The sequence below is a fragment of the Entelurus aequoreus genome, linkage group LG14 (genome assembly GCF_033978785.1).
Source record: "Entelurus aequoreus isolate RoL-2023_Sb linkage group LG14, RoL_Eaeq_v1.1, whole genome shotgun sequence".
Classification (NCBI taxonomy): Eukaryota; Metazoa; Chordata; class Actinopteri; order Syngnathiformes; family Syngnathidae; genus Entelurus; species Entelurus aequoreus.
Genome location: NC_084744.1, coordinates 56,738,026 through 56,761,743, shown reverse-complemented (window position 1 = coordinate 56,761,743; position 23,718 = coordinate 56,738,026). Strand labels below are relative to the sequence as shown.

Sequence of the window (23,718 nt, the reverse complement as noted above, 5' to 3'; positions counted from 1 at the left end):
GGTGAAAGAGGAGAGAAGGGAAACCGTGGACCTCGTGGCGGCAGAGGGGACTGTGGTCCGAAGGGTGACCCTGGAACTAAAGGACCCTCAGGAGAGCCAGTGAGTTTCACTTCCTAGCTCATTGTGTGAACTTAAATGATTTACACATTATTAACTTTTCCCCTTTTAATAAAAGGGTGAACCAGGACCTAATGGAGAGCCTGGAACCCGAGGACCCAGAGGAGTCGCCGGGCGCGATGTAAGTAGACAGAAACGGTATTGAAATTATCTCTGATAGCCCAAATGGAGACTGAGAGAAGTGTCTGGTTAGCTCAAGCAACACGTGACTTAGCATGCAATAAGTTATCATGTCTTTTTCAGGGGGATCCGGGTCATGAAGGAGATCCTGGCCTCACAGTAAGAATGTTTATCCATGAACTTACTGGCTGGTCACAATATCAGATGAAAGGCGTGATTTATGTAACGACCATTTCTCCCTGCAGGAATGTGATGTCATGAGCTACATCAGGGAAACATGTGGCTGCTGTGGTGAGCCACCCGTCATCTCATGAGGAACATCTGATCGAGTGTCACGTCCTCAAGGTCTTCGTTTCTGCCTGCAGATTGTGAGAAGCGGTGCGGCGCTTTGGACATCGTGTTTGTCATCGACAGCTCAGAGTCTGTGGGCCTGACCAACTTCACCCTGGAGAAGAACTTTGTCATCAACACCATCAACCGACTGGGATCTCTCGCCAAGGACCCCCAGTCGGAAACAGGTAGAGTCACACCTCTCAGGGCAAGCAAGAAGTTTTGTCCGGAAACGTTTGATTTGATTTCAGGCACAAGAGTGGGAGTGGTTCAGTACAGTCACAGCGGAACGTTCCAGGCCATCCGACTCGATGACCCCAAGATTGATTCACTTTCCTCATTCAAGGTCTCACACACACACAGAAAAAAAACCATACAGTGCTAGCTCAACTTAAAGTATGAGTACTTTGCGAGTTGATGTGTTCCTTGGATTTTTGTCATGCTTTAGATTGGGATTCATCACTGATTATTACTCAGTGCAGACTTCATGAATGCCAGCAAACTGTACAAGGTCTGCTGTCATTAGGATACTGACTGCTGGGATGTTCATACAGTATATTCCCATTTAGATGAAGAACGTCTCATAATACTCACCAAGAAAAGGGTTTGGGCAGTGGGGGGAGAGCAAGCGTCTTTTCGTGTCGTCCCCATTAGTTTCGGGTCCTAAATGAGTGTACCAACTCATCGGAATACCTACTCAGACTTCTTATGTCCAGGTGAGATGCATGATTTATTATCTAGAATAAACTTCCAGGGATGAGAATCAGCACCTCCAAGTCCCAGTCCATGGTTCTCGCCCGGAAAAGGGTTGAGTGCCATCTCCGGGTCGCGGAGGAGACCTTGCCCCAAGTGGAAGAGTTCGGAGTCTTGTTCACGAGTGAGGGAAGAGTGGATCGTGAGATCGACAGGCGGATCGGTGCGGCGTCTTCAGTAATGCGGACGCTGTATCGATCCGTTGTGGTGAAGAAGGAGCTGAGCCGGAAGGCAAAGCTCTCAATTTACCGGTCGATCTACATTCCCATCCTCACCTATGGTCATGAGCTTTGGGTTATGACAGAAAGGACAAGATCACGGGTACAAGCGGCCGAAATGAGTTCCCTCCGCCGGGTGGCGGGTCTCTCCCTTAGAGATAGGGTGAGAAGCTCTGCCATCCGGGGGGAGCTTAAAGTAAAGCCGCTGCTCCTCCACATCAAGAGGAGCCAGATGAGGTGGTTCGGGCATCTGGTCAGGATGCCACCCGAACGCCTCCCTAGGGAGGTGTTTAGGGCACGTCCGACCGGTAGGAGGCCACGGGGAAGACCCAGGACACGTTGGGAAGAGTCTGGCCTGGGAACGCCTCGGGATCCCCCGGAAAGGGCTGGAGGAAGTGGCTGGGGAGAGGGAAGTCTGGGCTTCCCTGCTTAGGCTGCTGCCACCACGACCCGACTTCGGATAAGCGGAAGAAGATGGATGGATGGATGGAAACTTCCAGGGAGCAGGCAAGCGAGGAAGCAGCAGACCACTCGATGACGTAAACATAGGGACACACGGTAGTGATTACGGCGCAGCTATAAATTGTTTGTCTGCGTTAGCGCTTATAGTAGCAGTATCACTAATACTTGGTTAATATTCAAGTCACGAAATGTAAATGGAGTATTGTTGGTGGTTTTTTAATGGTTATTTATCGGGTTTTATGGGAGAAATAGAGGAGCTCTTATTGGATCCGCAGTAAGCAGACTTCCATTTACTTTTATTTACAAGTTAGAATGTTGTTGTTTTTTAAATACATTCGTCGTCATGTCTTTCATAATAATTGTAAATTATGGGCAAAATTCCCCCAAAAAGTGCAGTTCCCTTTTAAGGACAAAACAGAGTCGTGGACAACTCAATTTCAGATTTGGTCCCAAACATGGCACCCTGTAGTCACGCGAAGGGCTTTTGGCCAATCATTTAATAGATTTTCTGGCCATACTGTTTCTGATTTGTCAAAAGCCCCTCACGTGACAATAGGGCGCCGTGTTTGGGACCAACTCTGAAACCGAGTTGTCCGTACTCCTGCTATACACGGCTCTGGGATACAAGTATTCCGAGTCAAGAGCTTGGTTGTGGTATGCAATACGAGCTTAGGTTAAGGTACCACTGTATGAATGTATCTACTCTTCTTCATGTTGTCCATGACATGGAATGCTGTCTGCTATTCTAATTACAGACTCTGCCACAATAATCAATGTCTGTCATATTCAGGAATCCGTGAAGCGCATGGAGTGGATCGCTGGGGGAACATGGACTCCCTCTGCTCTGAAGTACGCCTACGACAACCTGATCAGGGACAGCCGTAGAGCCAAAGCCAACGTCACCGTGGTGGTCATCACTGACGGACGCTTCGACCCCAGAGACGACGACTCGTTGCTCACCTACCTCTGCAGGTAACCGGCACCGGGAACGGGTTCGGGGGCGTCAAATCGGCATTGCTATACCGTGTCTGATCGTCTCTGCGTGCAGTGATCCCAGTGTCGACGTGAGCGCCATCGGTATCGGAGACATGTTCGACCAGATTGAGGAGAATGAGATTCTGAAGAGCATAGCCTGCCAGAGGGACGGCAGAGTTCTGGGCATGAGGCGCTTCGCCGACCTGGTGGCCGAGGAGTTCATTGACAAGATTGAAACCGTGCTCTGTCCAGGTATTTAGAGTAGACTCTATGGAAGAAACAACAAGTTTTAATAGCACATCCTCAGAGGTTCATGCACATCCTAAGAGGTTCATTGTTTCTGTCTTTCATTCAGATCCTGTGGTTATATGCCCTGACCTCCCATGTAAGACAGGTAAGACTTTCAACCTTTGATACGATGGAGGAACAAAGTGTTTTTTGTGTTTGTGTGAGTTCATACTCATAAGCTAGTCGCATTTATAAAAAAAAACAATTTGTATGGTATTTGATGTACCGTATTTCCTTGAATTGCCGCCGGGTATATATTATCCGCATGCCTCGTTTTACCGCCGGGTCAAACTCGTTTCGCAAAATAATTAGCGCATGCTTAGAATTAGCGCATGCTTAGAATTACTGCCGGGTCAAACTTGTTTAGCAAAATAATGCCTCGTTTTACCGCCGGGTCAAACTCGTTTCGCAGAATAATTAGCATATGCATCGTTTTACCGCCGGGTCAAACTCGTCACGTCACGAGTGACACTTCACCTTTCTAGGCATCATTTTCCAAAATGGAGGAGGCTAATTTCAATAATTTAAAATCGCATAAAGGGAAGAAGATAAAGAGCTAATCAGTAGGATTTAAGGTCAAAGCTATTGAATATGCTAAAAAGAACAGTAAAAATTATTTATTAATATAGCTGCGTGTGTCAAATATGAGTCATTAAATGACTCCCGCCTCATGGTGGTAGAGGGCGCTAGTGATCCCAGGGATCATTCTTGCGACTACTCGGCTGCAGAAGAAGTGACAACAGTTTTCTAAACTGGACTTTCAATCGAAGCAGGAGGTAATAATTAAAGGAAGATCTCCATCGAGACAGGGAGACTTTTAAAACTGAAGAAAGATAAGGAAGACTTCTGTAAACAAGTTATCGATGCTTTTGTTAAGAAGGGGCGGCGCATGGACTTCATTTATAAGTAAAGGTAAGACCTTTGATGGTATCCTTACATCACACTCAAATTTATAAGCGCAGGTCTAAATTTACCGCATGAACTTTGGTAAGCGCCGGAGTGAGAAGAGGTTTTAAATGAATTACCGCCCCGGCGCTAATTCAAGGAAATACGGTAAATACCATATTTTTCGGACTGTAAGGCGCACTTAAAATCTTCATTTTCTCAAAACCCGACAGTGCGCCTTATAACCCGGTGCGCCTAATGTACGGAATAATTTTGGTTGTGCTTGCCGACCTCGAAGCTATTTTATTTGGCACATGGTGAAATGATAAGTCTGACCAGTAGATGGCAGTCACACATAAGAGATACGTGTAGACTCCAATATGACTCGAGTTAAACAGCGCCAACATTTTATATGTTCCATTGAAAATATAGAACATTACACTCGGTGCTCAAAAATCTATCAAAATGTTTTGGTAAGCTATGACGCCACACCGCTTGATGGATTGTACTGTGCTTCAACATGGGAGTATTATTATGGTGTGTGTATAAGGTAAGACATATTATCTGGCGTTTTGTTTCGCAATATTATGCAGAAGCAACTTTTCTTACCTTCTGGTACCTGCTGATCTGTATTTGGGATCTGCATAAGTCCGTACCGGACTAACATTTATTAGAGCCCCGTGAACATGAAATAACACCCATAGAGTTCTTTTTATGCTCATTTCACCCAATGTAGTAGTCTTGAGTTTGTTCCCGTCTAGATTGTAGATTACTGTACTGTATTTACTGGTGCCATGGCCTTCACCCGGCCACTAAAACACGGCGACTATGTAGTAGTTTGTCTAAACTAGAACTGGGCTTCGTATGTTGTTCTGCGAAAGGTTGGCCAACTTGATAGTCATCAACATCAGCATCAATCCTTCGGAATCGTTTATTGATGCGTGGAGTTTGTGGGACCCCGCCCACAATGTTGTTCCGCCCCCTTGTTGCAGGAGGGGGCTTCACCTCAAGGCAAGCCCCTTCGCCCTGGAGGCCTCTGGCCGGGGAAGGCGCCCCCTCATTGGTGCCTACCACTTTGGAGGGTGTGGCGGGCCTCCTGAGCCGACTGGGCGAGCAACAATATGGGGTCGGCGTGGCGACCATGGCGTACACAGCCCGGCGAGCCAAGCTGGCCCACGGAGCAGACAGACAGGAGTGGACCCAGCTGTTCATCAAGTCCTTCAAATATGTCTACGGGGACATAATGGGGGACCCGGACAAAGCTTTGGGGCTCTGCTAATGCTAACATGCTAACCCCGCTATCTCATTATGAATGCCAGTACGCTTACTTTAAGAAGATGTTTGTCAAAGCTGCACATTTTAATCCTAATGCGTGCAATATACCGTATTTTCCGGACTATAGAGTGTAAAAGCCGCACCCACTAAATTGTAGAAGAAATTTTTTTTTTCCATATATTAGCCGCAGATATATGTGTTGTGAAATGAGTCATTTACACAGAAATATTTTGTAAATGTTTATTTACATACCTCAATTGTTTCCAAACAATGCCTGTAACGCGGCAGTAAAACGGAAGATCAAACAAAACAGAAGTCATCGTCGTGGACCCACTAGCTCAGGAGTCGGCAACCTTTACCACTCAAATTAAAGAAAACAATGGGAGCCACTAAACTCTTTTGAAATTTAAAATGAAATAACACTGCATACAAAGTTTTTCTTTGCTTTGTGCTATGTATAAACCAGGGGTGAGTTTTATATGAATGGCGCTTGACAGCGTCATACTTGCCAACCCTCCCGATTATTACGGGAGACTCCCGAATTTACAGGCAACTATTCCCTCGAATGTTCGCTGATTTTCACCCTAACAACAATATTAAGGGCGTGCCGTGATGGCACTGCCTTTAGCGCCCTCTACAGCCTGTACAAACAGCGTGCCAGCCCAGTTACATGTTATATGAGGCTTCTGCAGACACACATGAGTGACTGCAAGGCATACTTGGTCAACAGCCATACAGGTCTCACTGAGGGTGGCCGTATAAACAACTTTAACACTCTTACTAATATGCGCCACTCCGTGAACCCACACCAAACAAGAATGACAAACACATTTCGGGAGAACATCCGCACCGTAACACAACAGAACAAATACCCAGAATCCCATGCATCCCTAACTCTTCCGGGCTACATTATACATCCCTGCTATCCATACTTGCCAACCCTCCCGTTTTTACCGGGAGACTCCCGGTATTCAGCGCCTCTCCCGATAACCTCCCGGCAGAAATTTTCTCCCGACAAACTCTCGGTATTCAGCCGGAGCTGGAGGCCACGCCCCCTCCAGCTCAATGCGGACCTGAGTGGGGACAGCCTGTTCTCACGTCCGCTTTCCCACAATATAAACAGCTTGCCTGCCCAATGACGTCATAACTGTAGAATGATCGAGGGCGAGTTCTTGGTTTCTTATGTGGGTTTATTGTTAGGCAGTTTCATTAACGTCCTCCCAGCGCGGTAACAACACACAACAACAGTCACGTTTAGTCTACCGCGAAGCAGTTCGTCTGCCGTAAACAGCAATGTTGTGACACTCTTAAACAGGACAATACTGCCATCTACTGGATAGCCTCCAGAACACTGAAATTCAAGTATTTATTTTATTTATATGTATAATAAATAAATAAAAAATATAAATAAAATTAAAAAAAAAAAATATATATATATATATATATATATATATGTATGTGTATATATATATATATATATATATATATATATATATATATATATATATATATATATATATATATATATATATATATATATATATATATATATATATATATATATATATATATATATATATATATATATATATATATATAGCTAGAATTCACTGAAAGTCAAGTATTTCATATATATAGCTAGAATTCACTGAAAGTCAAGTATTTCATACATATATATATATATATATATATATATATATATATATATATATATATATATATATATATATATATATATATATATATATATATTATATATATATATATATATATATTATTATACATATAAATAAAAGAAATGAAATTAATTATTTGAGTTGGTGAATTCTAGCTTAAATATATTCCCCTCTTAACCACGCCCCAACCACGCCCCCGCCCCACCCCCCACCTCCCGGTATCGGAGGTCTCAAGGTTGGCAAGTATGCTGCTATCACCAAACTCCCCCCCGCCCCCCTCCGTGCGTCGGCTGAGGTGGGTGGGGTTTGGTGGTAGCGGGGGGGTGTAATGTAGCCCGGAAGAGTTAGGGATGCATGGGATTCTGGGTATTTGTTCCGTTGTGTTTATGTTGTGTTACGGTGCGGATGTTGTTTATATCGGCATCCTCAATGTAACCTGTATGGCTGTTGATCAAGTATGCCTTGCAGTCACTTACGTGTGTAAGCAGAAGCCGCACACAACATGTGACTGGGCCGGCACGCAGATGGTATGGTAGTATGGTGTAAAAGCGGACGCTAAAGGGAGTGCCATCACTGCACGCTCTCAATATTGTTGTCCGGGTGAAAATGGGAGAATGGTTGCCCCGGGAGATTTTCGGGAGGGGCACTGAAATTCGGAAGTCTCCCGGAAAAATCGGGAGGGTTGCCAAGTATGCAGCTGAGCCGCATCAGAGTGATCGAAGAGCCGCATGCGGCTCCGGAGCCGCGGGTTGCCGACCCCTGCACTAGCTGCTCCAATCAGCTAAACAGACTCAATAACTCCACGTTGACGTTTCGGTGAATTTACTGAGGCATTTGCGAAACTGAAACGATACGAAAAGAATGCCGTCGTAAGTTAATATTACTAACGGACACTCGCAAACGGTAGCACATTAGCCAATGCTAACGACGCTAGCTTCATTACATTGCAATAGCACGTACAAATATGCATGAAAACACTCCTACAGACATCACACAAGTAAGAATAGTTTTAGTTGTATTGTAAAACTTACAAACGTTGCTTCGTGGGATGAATGAAGACTCTATACGAGTAGAAACGCTACGGACAGTTAGTAGACGGAACGGCACTTGTACTTCCGGTTGAAAGCTCGCTCCTACAGAAATCACACATGGGATGGTTTAGTAAGTAAGAATGGGTTTAGTTATATTGTAAAACTTACAAACGTTGCTTTGTGGGATGAAAAAAAAGACTCTATATGAGCAGAAATACTACGGACAAACAGTAGACGGAACGGCACTTGTACTTCCGGTCGAAAGCTCAGTCTGAAGAGAAGGGCACTGCAGCACCTACAGTGAGTGAAAACGTCCAAAAGATGGCGCCATAGCACAAACAATAATGCCGAGCAATGTCATTGCTTGTTTTGTTTTTTTAACTATTTGTATTATGGCGGTCTGCGAAGAAAAATCCATAAATTAGCTGATCAAACAAAACAGAAGTCAACGTTGCTTCGCGGGATGAACGAAGACTCTGTACGAGTAGAAACGGTATGGACAAATAGTAGACGGAACGGCACTTGTACTCCCGGTTGAAAGCTCAGTCTGAAAACGTCCAAAAGATGGTGCCGTAGCACAAACAATAAAAAAATGTTTTAACTATTTGCAATATGGCGGTCAGCGAAGAAAAATCCATAAATTAGCTGCACTGGTTTATAAGCTGCATGGTTCAAAGCGTAGGCAAAAAGTCGCAGCTTATAAATCCGGAATTTAGGGTAGATCTGACATAATATAATGCATGAATTTAAGTCGGTGTTTATGTCCAGAGACTGTGAAATGTCGTAGCAGTTCAGAGAATCTGGAGAAATCACTGCACGTAAGCGATGATATTACGGACCTTCGATACCTCAGTCGGTACTGCATCAAAAAGCGACATCATTGTGTAAAGGATATCGCCACATGGGCTCAGGAACACTTCAGAAAACCACTGTCAGTAACGACAGTTGGTCGCTACATCTGTAAGTGCGAGTTAAAACTCTATTATGCAAAGTGAAAGCCATTTATCAACAACACCCGGAAAGGCCGCCGGCTTCGCTGGGCCCGGGCTCATCTAAGATGAACTGATGCAAAGTGGAAAAGTGTTCTGTGGACTGACGAGTCCACATTTTTCAAATTGTTTTTGGAAACTGTGGACTTCGTGGAAAAGAGGAAAAGAATCATCCGGATTGTTTTCTGGGTTTTGTACACACACCTTATAAAACTATAATGTATTTGTAGGGCCTCCCCATGGTGGGGCACTAAATGTAATTTTATTTGGAGGCTTTTTCACACTTCCTTAATCATGCAAAACCATTTTTATCCTTCATTTTGACCAAACTTGAATTGAATGTCCTATTTGCATTACGGCCGTCAGCGAAGAAAAATCCATAAATTAGCTGCACCCTTTTACTAGCCGCAGGGTTCAAAGCGTAGGCAAAAAGTAGCGGCTTATAAGTCCGGAATTTACGGTAGATCTGATATAATACAATGCATGACTCTTTAAGTCGGTGTTTATGTCCCAAAACTGTGAAATGTCATAGCATCAAAACTTTATTATTTGTTTATTTCCGACCTAACCAAGGACTGACGGACATTTTGACCCAGAATTTTGGGAAAAAAATTCTATAGAGCCGTTCATGCTGCTCCCGTGGAAGGTGGCTTTGTGACCAAGCCTCATTTCCATTGTGAATCACTGGCTCGCAGAATTACTTGGATGACTTTATATTATTTGCGTTTTGCACATACTGTGTCCATGGTTACGACCTTTAATTTGAATGATTCACGCCGATCATCACACACAGGTGGTCAAGTTCCAGTATGTCGTGTCTAAATGAATTTTGTACGGAAAGTGATGTAATGACTCGTTTTAGGGCAGAGTTAAAACCACTTATGGTTCATATTTGTGCATGTTTTGAATGCACGTAGAATCAGAATCAGAATCAGAATCACCATCCGCACAATCCCATTCAAGAGCAGACACACATTACAGGGAGACAGAACAGGATCGCTGACGGGTCTGCCAACTTCTGGCGCCCCTTACAAAAAAGGTGAAAAACAGGGGGTGAAAAAACCTCATAGCCATAGCACACATAAGCATGTGTTTAAGAGGGAAACATCAAAGAACACAAAGGACATTAAAGACATGAAAAGAGCAGAGCTGATGCAACCAGCCACTTCTACACACAGCTACAAAAGTAAAACAAAAAACAAAAAAACATATACAGAGAATGGAGCAGACCCAACAAAGCAACCAAGAGAGCCGACTCCACCCTCGGCCGCCCACCAACTCTCGCAATCAGTCAGAATCAGAAATACTTTAACAATCCCCAAGGGGAAATTAAGATTTGCAGCACAATCCCATTCAAGAGCAGACAAACATTACAGGGAGACAGAACAGGATCGCTGACGGGTCTGCCAACTTCCGGCGCCCCTTACAAAAAAAGTGAAAAACAGGTTAACGCTGGGAAGGGGAGGAAGGTTTGAGGAAAAAAAAAATTCAGTCTAAGCCTGGGACCCTGGAGAGGGGATCCAGACTGAGGCCAAGGGAAAAAACCCTCATAGCCATAGCACACATAATCATGTGTGTAAGAGGGAAACATCAAATAACACAAAGACACTAAAAGAGCAGAACTGATGCAACCAGCCACTTCTACACACAGCTACAAAAGTCAAACAAAAAAAAACATATACAGAGAATGGAGCAGACCCAACAAAGCAACCAAGAGAGCCGACTCCACCCTCGGCCGCCCGCCAACTCTCAGCCAGTGTCCAGTCCGCATGGATGAGTTAGACCGAGGTGTCCGATACCTGCTCATTCAGCAAAATGTCGCTTGAATCTGTGACTGCACCTTGCAAATGTGAATTTTTGTCAACTGGATGTCTTCATTGCATTTTGGAAAAAAATAAATCGAAAGAGCACAACTCTGCTTCTCTAGCTTAAAGTTTGTTATCAACCTCACGCAATACTAATGTTTAAGCATGTGTGTGTGTCAGTGACAGAGCAGGAAGCGGCTAGGAATACTTTCTTAGTACCATTTCGTATGAAGCACTCTATCATACAACAATTACGGGCAAAAATTAATAACAAAACAACGTACAGTATAGGGTTGTCTCGATACCAATTATTGATACCGGCACCAAAATGTATTTCGATACTTTTCGATACTTTTCTAAATAAGGGGGACCACAAAAAATGGCATTATTGGCTTTATTTTAACAAAAAATCTTAGAGTACATTAAACATATTTTTATTATTGCAATTTAGTCCTTGAATAAAATAGTGAACATACTAGACAACTTGTCTTTTATTAGTAAGTAAACAAACAAAGACTCCTACTTAGTCTATATGCAGTAACATATTGTGTCATTTATTATTCGAGGACAAGCTGTAAAAATGGATTAATAATCCACTTGTTCATTTACGATTAATATCTGCTTATTTTCTGTTTCAACATGATCTATCTACACTTCTGTTAAAATGTAATAATCACTTATTCTTCTGTTGTTTGGACACTTTACATTAGTTTTGGATGATACCACAAACTTAGGTATCGATCCGATACCAAGAAGTTATAGGATCACACATTGGTCATACATTTTTAAGTCCTCATGTATTTCCTGAGTTTATAAACATAATATGATTTTTTTTTTAAATTTGGTAACACTTTAGTATGGGGAACATATTCTAAGTAACAAAGACTTAATTGAGAGTTATTTGGTTAGGGTTGGGGTTAGGGTTGGGGTTAGGGTTAGTGTTAGAGGGTTAGGGTTAGAGGGTTAGAAGGCTAGGGTTAGGGTTAGGGTGTATAATTGGTTGTATAATAAGACCATGCAGAATAAGGCATTAATAAGTACTTAATAATGACTAATTAAGAGCCATCCATCCATCCATTTTCTACTGCTTGTCCCTTTCGGGGTTGCGGGGGTGCTGGAGCCTATCTCAGCTGCATTCGGGCGGAAGGTGGGGTACACCCTGGACAAGGGTTAGGGTTAGGGTAAGCGTTGGGGTTAGGGTTAGGGTTGGGGTTAATGTTAGAGGGTTAGGGTTAGAGGGTTAGGGTTAGAGGGTTAGGGCTAGGGTTAGGGTTAGGGTTTATAATTGGTTTTATAATAAGGCCATGCAGAATAAGGCATGAATAAGTACTTAATAATGACTAATTAAGAGCCAATGTGTTACTAATTTGCATTTTAATAAGCAACTAATTAATGGTGAATATGTTGGCCCTGCGATGAGGTGGCGACTTGTCCAGGGTGTACCCCGCCTTCCGCCCGATTGTAGCTGAGATAGGCTCCAGCGCCCCCCGCGACCCCGAAGGGAATAAGCGGTAGAAAATGGATGGATGGATGGATGGATGTTCCCCATATAGGGTTAGGGTTAGAGTTAGAGGGTTAGGGTTAGGGTTTATAATTGGTTGTATAATAAGGCCATGCAGAATAAGGCATTAATAAGTACTTAATAATGACTAATTAAGAGCCAATATGTTACTAATTTGAATTTTAATAAGCAACTAATTAATGGTGAATATGTTCCCCATATAGGGTTAGAGTTAGGGTTAGAGGGTTAGGGCTAGGGTTAGAGGGTTAGGGTTAAGGTTAGGGTTTATAATTGGTTGTGTAATGAGGCCATTATACAGGTACTTAATAATGACTAATTAAGAGCCATCCATCCATCCATTTTCTACCGCTTGTCCCGTTCGGGGTCGCAGGGGTGCTGTAGCCTATCTCAGCTGCATTCGGGCGGAAGGCGGGGTACACCCTGGACAAGGGTTAGGGTTAGCGTTGGGGTTAGGGTTACAATAGAATAGAATAGAATATATCTTTATTGTCATTGTACATTGTACAGCAAAATGGCAAGCAAACTAGTTTAGTGCAAATTCATAATAACACATAAAAACATAAGAAGGAGGGTTAGGGTTAGAGGTTTAGGGTTAGAGGGTTAGGGCTAGGGTTAGATGGTTAGGGCTAGGGTTAGGGTTTATAATTGGTTGTACAATAAGGCCATGCAGAATAAGGCATTAAGTTCTTGATGACTAATTAAGAGACAATATGTTACTAATTTGCATTTTGATAAGCAACTAATTAATGGTGAATATGTTCCCCACACTAAAGTGTTACCAAAAATAAAAAATAAAGATTTTGTGTCAATAAAAAATATTGATATACTCATCGTAGTATCGACTAGATACGCTCCTGTACTTGGTATCATTACAGTGGATGTCAGGTGTAGATCCACCCATGGCATTTGTTTACATTCAGAAAGAGCACAACTTCGCGCAATACTAATGTTTGAGTGTGTGTGTGTGTGTGTGTGTGTGTGTGTGTGTGTGTGTGTGTGTGTGTGTGTGTGTGTGTGTGTGTGTGTGTGTGTTCCAGAGCCCGCTGTGGCCAGCTGTGTGCAGCGTCCCGTAGACGTGGTGTTCCTCCTGGACGGCTCCGAGAGGATGGGTCTTGAGAACCACCGCCGGGCCAAGGAGTTCATCGACAACGTGGCGCGGCGCCTCACCCTCGCCAACGGCCAGTCGGACGAGCGCAACGCCCGCATTGCACTGGTGCAGTATGGCAGCCCCACAGAACAGCGGGTGGAGTTCCCGCTCACGCACAACCTGACGGTGATCGCCGACTCGCTGGCGGGCGTGACCTACATGGACTCTTCCTCGGCTCTGGGCAACGCCATCATCCACGCGGTCAACAATGTGGTTTATCGATCAGGTGCTCAGGTAAGATCACACATACTCATGTTAGTGATGCCTTACTTGGGGCTAATCAAATCAAATCAAATCAAACATTATTTATAAAGTTTACATACACTTGTAAAGAACATAATGTCATATTTTTCGGGATTTTTCTGTCAAAAAAAATCAGGATTTTTTTTTCAAAAAAATCAGGATTTTTTTCTCAAAAAACCCGGATTTTTTTCTGTCAAAAATTGGGATTTTTTCTGTCAAAAAGTCAAGATTTTTTCTGTCAAAAAACATGCAAATGAAAATACAGCTTCACGACTTTAGTCATAATTTTTGCGCTTAAGATATTTTTCGGGATTTTTTTCTGTCCAAAAATCTGGATTTTTTCTCAAAAAAAGCCGTTTTTTTCCCTGTCAAAAATTTGGGATTTTTTTCTGTCAAAAATCAGTTTTTTTCTCAAAAAACCCGTTTTTTTTCTGTCAAAAATTAGGGACTTTTTTCCGTCAAAAATCAGTTTTTTTCTAAAAAAAAAACATTTTTTTTTCTGTCAAAAATTAGGGATTTTTTCTGTCAAAAAGTCAGGATTTTTCCTGTCAAAAAACGTGCAAATGAAAATACAGCTTCACCACTTTAGTCATAATTTTTGCGCTTAAGATATTTTTCGGGATTTTTTTCTGTCCAAAAATCTGGATTTTTTTCTCAAAAAAAGCAGTTTTTTCCCTGTCAAAGATTTGGGATTTTTTTCTGTCAAAAATCAGTTTTTTTTCTCAAAAAAAACGTTTTTTTTCTGTCAAAAATTAGGGATTTTTTCTGTCAAAAAGTCAGGATTTTTCCTGTCAAAAAACGTGCAAATGAAAATACAGCTTCACCACTTTAGTCATAATTTTTGCGCTTCAGATATTTTTCGGGATTTTTTCTGTCAAAAATTCGGGATTTGTTTCTGTCAAAAATCCTGATTTTTTTCTGTCAAAAATTCTGATTTTTTTCTGTCAAAAATCCTGATTTTTTTCTGTCAAAAATCCTGATTTTTTTTCCGTCAAAAATTCTGTATTTTTTTCTGTCCAAAAAGTCGGGATTTTTTCTGTCAAAAAATGTGCTAATGAAAATACAGTTTCACCACTTTAGTCATAATTTTTGCGCTTAAGATATTTTTCGGGATTTTTTTCTGTCAAAAAATCTGGATTTTTTTCTCAAAATATCCTGTTTTTTTCTGTCAAAAAGTCAGGATTTTTTTCTGTCAAAAAATCTGCGTTTTTTTCTGTAAAAAATTCGGAATTTTTTTGGTCAAAAATTTGGGATTTTTTCTGTCAAAAATTTGGGATTTTTTCTGTCAAAAATTCAGGATTTTTTTCTGTCCAAAAAGTCTGGATTTTTTCTGTCAAAAAACGTGCAAATGAAAATACAGCTTCATCACTTTGGTCATAATTTTTGTGTTTAAAATATTTTTCGGGATTTTTTTTCCGTCAAAAATTCGGGAGTTATTCCGTCAAAAAGTCTGGATTTTTTCTGTCAAAAACGTGCAAATGAAAATACAGCTTCACCACTTTAGTCATAATTTTTGCGCTTAAAATATTTTTGGGGGATTTTTTCTGTCAAAAAATCTGGATTTTTTCTCAAAATATCCAGATTATTTTCTGTCAAAAATTCGAGATTTTTTCTGTCAAAAATTCGGGATTTTTCCTGTCAAAAAGTCGGGATTTTTTCTGTCAAAAAGTTGGGATTTTTTTCTGTCAAAAGGGCAGGATTTTTTTCTGTCAAAAAATCTGTTTTTTTTTCCGTCAAAAATTCAGGATTTTTTTCTGTCAAAAAGTCTGGATTTTTTCTGTCAAAAAATCGGGATTTTTTCTGTCAAAAAGTCGGGATTATTTTCTGTCAAAACCTCAGGATTTTTTCTAAGTGTCAAAAAGACGTGATTGAAGTATGTGCTCCAATCACTCTATCACAAAAAAAATAAGAGTTGTAAAAATGATTGGAAACTCAAGACAGCCATGACATTATGTTCTTTACAAGTGTATGTCAACTTTTGACCACGACTGTATAAAGGGTTGCGATTACTGGCAGCAGCAGGTGGAGACACTGGTCAACAAACAGAAATTGGTGCGCTTCTAGCAACGAGAGCGTAAACAAAGGAGAACTATAGTTCTGGCAACATATGTCTTATGTCGACGTGCACTTGTCCATGCAGACGACAAATGAATAAATGCACAAAACAATATTGTCATTAATCCGATCATGTCAACGTTGTTTTGTTGCAGGGAACCCGCTTTGCTCGCCGCAACGCCGAGCTGGCCTTCGTCTTCATCACCGACGGCATTACCTCCGCCGAGCAGCTGGACGAGGGCGTGTCCTCCATGAAGCGCGCCGAGGGCGTCCCCACGGTGATCGCCCTGGGGACCGACACCGACGAGGAGGTGCTGACCAAGGTGGCGCTCGGCGACACGTCGTCCATCTTCCGCGGCGGCGACTACGCCGTGTTGAACAAGCCCTCTTTCTTCGAGCGCTTCGTCCGCTGGATATGCTAGTGAGGAACCGCGCCGTAGAATCAGGGTTTGTAGAACGGAAGAAGGGGCACGTGAACACGAATGCACCCGCCATCTTCTTCTATGAGCATAATCATAACCGGATGCAAAGCACTGATGCAGCTAAATTGACAGGTTCAGTTTCACCATGACATTTTTACTCGGGCCAATCACTAGATTGTTCTATTCATTCTAACTCTACGGTCAGATGTCCCGCCAAAAGACACTCAACGATTTGCACGATACACATTTTGTGGGCTTTTATTGTTTTTTCAGAAGAGAATCTTTTTTTTTTTTCTCGCCATCAATATTTACACTAAAGGTGCTAAACAGGAGAGAATGACAAAGCCGTTTTGCTAAGTTGTGAGGTTTTTGTACCATATTATTCCGTACGACTATAGTTTGTCAGGGGGATGGAAACTGAATAAATGCCACGAGATTCGAACACACACATATTAATTCACTGTGATCACGCACACACACTTACACACACACTTACACACACAAAAAAAAAACATCTGTAAACACGAAATTCCAATAAATCCAAATGTGGTAACTCCAACTTGTCTCTGTGTGACATATATAGTCATTAAACCAATGAACAAAGTTAGGTAAGGAGCAGAAAGTGGAACATTAAAAGGCTTTATATAATATGTTCTAAAAAAATATATGTGGAGGGGGGCGTGGCCTGCCGGACTGCAGCGAAGCGGAGTGTGCCAGGACCGGGGGGTGTAACATAAATTAATGGAGAAGGACAGTTAATTTAGGAAAATTGGATTTAAAAAGTATAATAAATACTTGAGTAAAACTACAAATTGATAAAAATACAATCTAGAAAAAAATGAACTGATTAATTTCTGTATTGAAATTCCTAAAAGACAATTTTCTCCCGTTGCGGCTTGGCATTGTCGGCGTGATCCCAGGATGCAGAGAAGGCAGGCGGTGTGTGAGCAGAAAGGATGACTGTTAGCAAGAGAAGCAGCATGAAGTAACTAACTGAAGTGTGTGCGCACTCGGTAATGCACCAGCACCGTCTGAGATGCGGCGCTGGAGTATAAAGCCCTCAAATGGTGGTTGTCAACAGGTGAGTGTCCTATAATCACCAAACAGGCAGGTGGAACAATCTCACACACACACACACACACACACACACACACACACACAGGTTCTTGTAATTTGTTACCTTCTTGAGACCACCGGAAAATGCTTCCCTCTTTAGGACCACCCTCTCTAGATATAAAATGATTTGTATTTACAACATTAATAATATATACATACTATGCAAATATAAAAAAGCTTGTTGTGAAAATTGAGTTGGAATTTCAGAGGAAAAAGGTCACAATTTCACAAGAAAAATTTTATGTTTGCAGAAAGGGAGTTGACGGCTCAGACACTAGGGGGCAGTAATGTTCAATAATGTATTATATATATAAAAACTTAGAATTTTGGCAGTCTTATAATAAAAGTCGTAATTTTACTCAACGCGAGTCAAAATGAACATTTGTGCAATATTACGATAAAAAATTGAATTTTACTCAATAACAGTCGCAATTTTACAAGAAAAGCTTAAAATGTTAGCAATTTTATGAAAAGAGTCGTAATTTAACAAAAGTCACAATTGTATAAGAAACCTTTAAAATGTTGGCAATATTATGATAATATTTTACTTGGCAAAATGATGACAAATGTCATCATTTTACTCCAAAAATGTCAGTATTTTACAAGAACAACAAAAAAATTGGCAATATTGTGATAAAAGTCAGAATTGTATATGACAAATGTCACCATTTTGCATTAGAAAGTAATAATTTTACGAGGAAAATATTGCAATATTACAGAAACAGAAAGAATATGAGAAATTGTTCCCAATTTTATAAGAAAAAAGTCACACATTGTGAAAAAACATGTATTTTATTTGTTTTATTCATTTTGGCCAAAGGGGGCGCATTTCAATTTCTTACACACACTTGTCATTACATATGTTGGCCAGAGGGGGAGCACTTCAAATTTTTTACACACACTTGTTATTTCATATGTTGACCAGAGGGGATCACTTTTAAAAGCGACACACAGTCAATTTGAAAAATCCCTCCTTTTTGGGACCACCCTCATTTTGATAGATTTCACCACCAGGGGGTGCAAATGAGACATTCTCTATTAGATGCAATGGTTTTTCGTATTGGGACCATGATTTGGGTTCTAACTTGTTCACCGGTCCTCATATGGACGGTACTTTTCCTTGTTGATGTTTTGATTGATTGATTGAAACTTTTATTAGTAGATTGCACAGTACAGTACATATTCCGTACAATTGACCACTAAATGGTAACACCCAAATAAGTTTTTCAACTTGTTTAAATCAGGGTCCACGTTAATCAATTCATGTCTCAAGAAGGGCATAAATACAAGAACACACACACACACACACACACACACACACACACACACATAAAAAAACATTTGTTTGTGCATTTTTGTTTGTTTGTTTGTTTACATTTAGATTGCATATTCTTGTAGGGACTGTCCTCTTACATTATTTTACCGCTACTGCCTATTTTCGGTTGTGAGATTTGTTGACGGTCCCTCCTTTCCAGCGTTGCCAGACGTGCCTGACGTGCCTCCTTACCGCCATATGGAGGCGCTGTTCTACTGACAGTTTTGTTTAATGTGCTCTTAGTTTATTTAAGGTAAACATCATTATAAGATACACTATACACGGTCTGTGATAATGATTTACTGTAACAAATCAACATTAAATCGGGTATGTACTTTGATTTCCTAAATTATAAACATTTTAAGGGTTCTGGTACGATAATGTGTCATTTCCCATTTGGCAACGTACATCCCTGCGCAGGCGCACTCGTTTTGCTGCATTAAGTTCTCCGTCCTCTGAAGACTTCTCATTCGGCTCAAACTCAGGTTTGTCGTACGTGAGTTTCATGTTGAACGTTTATATGTTTTTTTAATATTGTCTTTTCTTATAATTATTACTCGCGCGAGTTTGCACCCGTTAAGGTCTTTGTCAACTTTACCAGTACATTGCAATTAATTGTGGGTAACAAAACTTGCTGAGTGACGTCACTCTATTAAACATAACATGTTTTTCATTCTAGTTTGAAAATAATAAAAACGAACAAACAGTTCGACTTCAGGTTGAGAGTCAGAAGGTGGTCAAAGTCCATTTCACCATGGTGGCTAGCAGTAAGCATTAGCATGATTTATTTTTTCTAAACTTTATTTAACATGCATTTGAACCTGTCAATGGTGGCTAACAGTTAGCATTAGCATATTTTTTTTTACAAAACTTTATTGAACAACCACGTGATACAAAACAAACACCATGTTTAGAGAACAGGGCTGATTTAAAAACGGACAAATCAATTGTTTATGTGATATATTATTGTTTTTTTAATGTTAGTTATTTTTATTTTTTTTTACAAATCTACTTAAAGCCAATATCTAATTTTTGTGTTGCAAAAAAAACTAGGCCACCACTTGGGTATGAGATTTCAAGTCATTCCTGCATAATAATTGTGTTGCAGTTGTATATTTGTGTGTGTGTTCTTGTATTTCTACCCTTCTTGAGACATCAGCAAGGAAAAGTACCTTGCATATGAGGACCGGTGAACAATTTAGGACCCAAATCATGGTCCCAATACGGAAAACCATTGCATCTAATAGAGAGCCAAATACTAGAGTCCGTGAACATTGCTCCAAAGTCAGGATTTTTTTCTTTGCTTTAATGTGCATACAAAAGTAAACATTGACAGGTGCAAAGGCAGCAATATATGATAAAACAAGACGGCAGCTAAAGAAGGACTTCCCTATTCATACCCGCAAAAACCAGCCAGGTGAAGGGCTGATTTTACGACTTTCAGTGCTGACGTAAGACAACCCGCGTCCCATATGTTACCGTAGGATGAACAAATACACTACGCTACTAAGACTATAGTGGCCATTAACAGTTAGCTTCTAAAGCTGGGTTGCCCAAAGTGCGGCACAGGGGCCATCTGTGGTCCGTGACTCCTTTGTCATCGGCCTCAAGCACATTACAAAAAACAAAAAATATATAATTTGCACCCCCTGGTGGTGAAATCTATCAAAATTAGGGTGGTCCCAAAAATGAGGGATTTTTCAAATTGACTGTGTGTCGGTTTTAAAAGTGCTCCCCCTCTGGTCAACATATGAAATAACAAGTGTGTGTAAGAAATTGAAAATAAAATAAATATGTATATCGAGAGATACTGTAATAACTTGAAGTAAATAATGAAGATTAAAAAACGATTACAAAGAAAACATTAAAAACATTTTTTTTTTACTAAAAGCAGTCTTTTTCTCACAGTGCGTCAACTTTTTTCTCATGAAATTGGGAACAATTTCTCATTCTTTCTGTTTCTCTAATGTTTCAATATTTTCTCGTAAAATTATTACTTTGTAATGCAAAATGGCGACATTTGTCACATAAAATTGTGACTTTTATCACAATATTGCCATTTTTTGTCGTTCTTGTAAAATAGTGAGATTTTTTGAGTAAAGTTATGACTTTTGTCATAAATTTTGCTGAGTAAAATTCTTGATTATTATTATAATATTGCCAACATTTTAAAGTTTTCTTATGAAATTGTGACTTTTGTACAGTAAAATGACGACTCTTTTCATAAAATTGCCAAAATTAACAACACAAATAAAATAAATATGTATATAGAGACATACTGTAATAACTTGAAGTAAATAATGAAGATTAAAAACCAATTACCGTAATTTCCGGACTATAAGCCGCTACTTTTTCCCCTCGTTCTGGTCCCTGCGGCTTATACAAGGGTGCGGCTTATTTACGGCCTGTTCTTCTCCGACACCGACGAAGAGGATTTCGGTGGTTTTAGTACGCAGGAGGAAGACGATGACACAATGATTAAAGACTGACTTTTCATATACCGGTAGGCTGGTTATTTTGATAACGTACAGGCGAGCACTTTGTATTACTTTGCACCGTTGTATTATTTGTACTCTGCACGAATGCTGTTCGCCATGTCAAAGATGTGAAAGTTTGATTGAATAATTGAAAGATTTATTGTTAATAAATGGGACGCTTTGCGTTCCCAAACAGTCATCTCTGTCCCGACAATCCCCTCCGTGGTAGCAGGAACCCCTATATACTACGCTAATTACACATCAAAACCCTGCGGCTTATAGTCGGGTGCGGCTTATATATGGAGCAATCTGTATTTTCCCCTAAATTTAGCTCGTGCGGCTTATAGTCAGGTGCGGCTTATAGTCCGGAAATTACGGTACAGAGAAAACAGTAAAAACATTTTTTTTTTACTAAAAGTAGTCTTTTTCTCACAGTTCGTCAACTTTTTTCTCATAAAATTGGGAACAATTTCTCATTCTTTCTGTTTCTGTAATGTTGCAATATTTTCTCGTAAAATTATTACTTTGTAATGCAAAATGGCGACATCTGTCACATAAAATTCTGACTTTTATCACAATATAGCCATTTTTTTGTCGTTCTTGTAAAATAGTGAGATTTTTTGAGTAAAGTTATGACTTGTCATAAATTTTGCTGAGTAAAATTCTGATTATTATTATAATATTGCCAACATTTTAAAGTTTTCTTATGAAATTGTGACTTTTGTACAGTAAAATGATGACTTTTCATAAAATTGCCAAAATTAACAACACAAATAAAATAAATATGTATATAGAGACATACTGTAATAACTTAAAGTAAATAATGAAGATTAAAAACCAATTACAAAGAAAACATAAAAAAAAATTATTTTTTTTTACTAAAAGCAGTCTTTTTCTCACAGTGCGTCAACTTTTTTCTCATTATATTGGGAACAATTTCTCATTCTTTCTGTTCCTCTAATGTTTCAATATTTTCTCGTAAAATTATTACTTTGTAATGCAAAATGGCGACATTTGTCACATAAAATTGTGACTTTTATCACAATATTGCCATTTTTTTGTCGTTCTTGTAAAATAGTGAGATTTTTTGAGTAAAGTTATGACTTTTGTCATAAATTTTGCTGAGTAAAATTCTTGATTATTATTATTATAATATTGCCAACATTTTAAAGTTTTCTTATGAAATTGTGACTTTTGTACAGTAAAATGACGACTCTTTCCATAAAATTGCCAAAATTAACAACACAAATAAAATAAATATGTATATAGAGACATACTGTAATAACTTAAAGTAAATAATGAAGATTAAAAACCAATTACAGAGAAAACAGTAAAAACATTTTTTTTTTACTAAAAGTAGTCTTTTTCTCACAGTGCGTCAACTTTTTTCTCATAAAATTGGGAACAATTTCTCATTCTTTCTGTTTCTGTAATGTTGCAATATTTTCTCGTAAAATTACTACTTTGTAATGCAAAATGGCGACATCTGTCACATAAAATTCTGACTTTTATCACAATATAGCCATTTTTTTGTCGTTCTTGTAAAATAGTGAGATTTTTTGAGTAAAGTTATGACTTGTCATAAATTTTGCTGAGTAAAATTCTGATTATTATTATAATATTGCCAACATTTTAAAGTTTTCTTATGAAATTGTGACTTTTGTACAGTAGAATTACGACTCTTTTCATAAGATTGCCAAAATTAACAACACAAATAAAATAAATATGTATATAGAGACATACTGTAATAACTTAAAGTAAATAATGAAGATTAAAAACCAATTACAAAGAAAACATTAAAAACATTTTTTTTTTAACTAAAAGCAGTCTTTTTCTCACAGTGCGTCAACTTTTTTCTCATAAAATTGGGAACAATTTCTCATTCTTTCTGTTTCTGTAATGTTTCAATATTTTCTCGTAAAATTATTACTTTGTAATGCAAAATGGCGACATTTGTCACATAAAATTGTGACTTTTATCACAATATTGCAATTTTTTTGTCGTTCTTGTAAAATAGTGAGATTCTTTTAGAAAATTATGACTTTTGTCATAATTTCTGCTGAGGTAAATTCCTATTATCATTATATTATTGCCAACATTTTAAAGTTTTCTTATGAAATTGTGACTTTTGTACAGTAAAATGACGACTCTTTTCATAAAATTGCCAAAATGTTAAGCTTTTTCTTGTAAAATTGCGACTGTTAGAGTAAAATTCCAACTTTTTTCATAATATTGCACAAATGTTCAGTTTTTCTTGTAAAATTTTGACTTGCGTTGAGTAAAATGGCGACTTTTATTATAAGACTGCCAAAATTCTACGTTTTTCTTGTGAAATTGTGACCTTTTTCTTGTGATATTCCAACACATTTTTTCACAACAAGCTTTTTTTTTTTTTGCATAGTATGTATATATTATTAATGTTGTAAATACAAATCTTTATATATCTAGAAAGGCTGGTCCTAAAGAGGTACGCATTTTTCGAAGGTCTCTAGAAGGT

General features: G+C 39.4%; 2 protein-coding genes across 4 annotated transcripts in view; both read left to right on the top strand.

The window, feature by feature from the left end:
• Positions 1-16,872, top strand: part of col6a2 (collagen, type VI, alpha 2) — a 39,146-nt gene extending 22,274 nt beyond the window's left edge. The window contains exons 22-32 of the mRNA XM_062070285.1: positions 1-99; positions 176-238; positions 361-396; positions 483-528; positions 603-755; positions 819-913; positions 2,791-2,972; positions 3,049-3,227; positions 3,331-3,369; positions 13,484-13,827; positions 16,047-16,872. Coding sequence (XP_061926269.1) covers positions 1-99; positions 176-238; positions 361-396; positions 483-528; positions 603-755; positions 819-913; positions 2,791-2,972; positions 3,049-3,227; positions 3,331-3,369; positions 13,484-13,827; positions 16,047-16,313 — 1,503 coding nt within the window. The 3' untranslated portion in view covers positions 16,314-16,872. The remainder of the gene's footprint in view (positions 100-175; positions 239-360; positions 397-482; positions 529-602; positions 756-818; positions 914-2,790; positions 2,973-3,048; positions 3,228-3,330; positions 3,370-13,483; positions 13,828-16,046) is intronic.
• A 2,270-nt stretch (positions 16,873-19,142) lies between these two features.
• zgc:162816 (uncharacterized protein LOC571260 homolog) overlaps positions 19,143-23,718 on the top strand; it is a 16,431-nt gene continuing 11,855 nt past the window's right edge. Inside the window, exon 1 of one of the 3 annotated variants that reach the window (XM_062070282.1) lies at positions 19,143-19,229. The gene's annotated coding sequence lies outside the window, so the exon portion shown is untranslated. Of the gene's footprint in view, positions 19,241-23,718 lie in introns of all 3 variants that reach the window. The other 2 variants (XM_062070283.1, XM_062070284.1) reach the window with 2 other exon arrangements.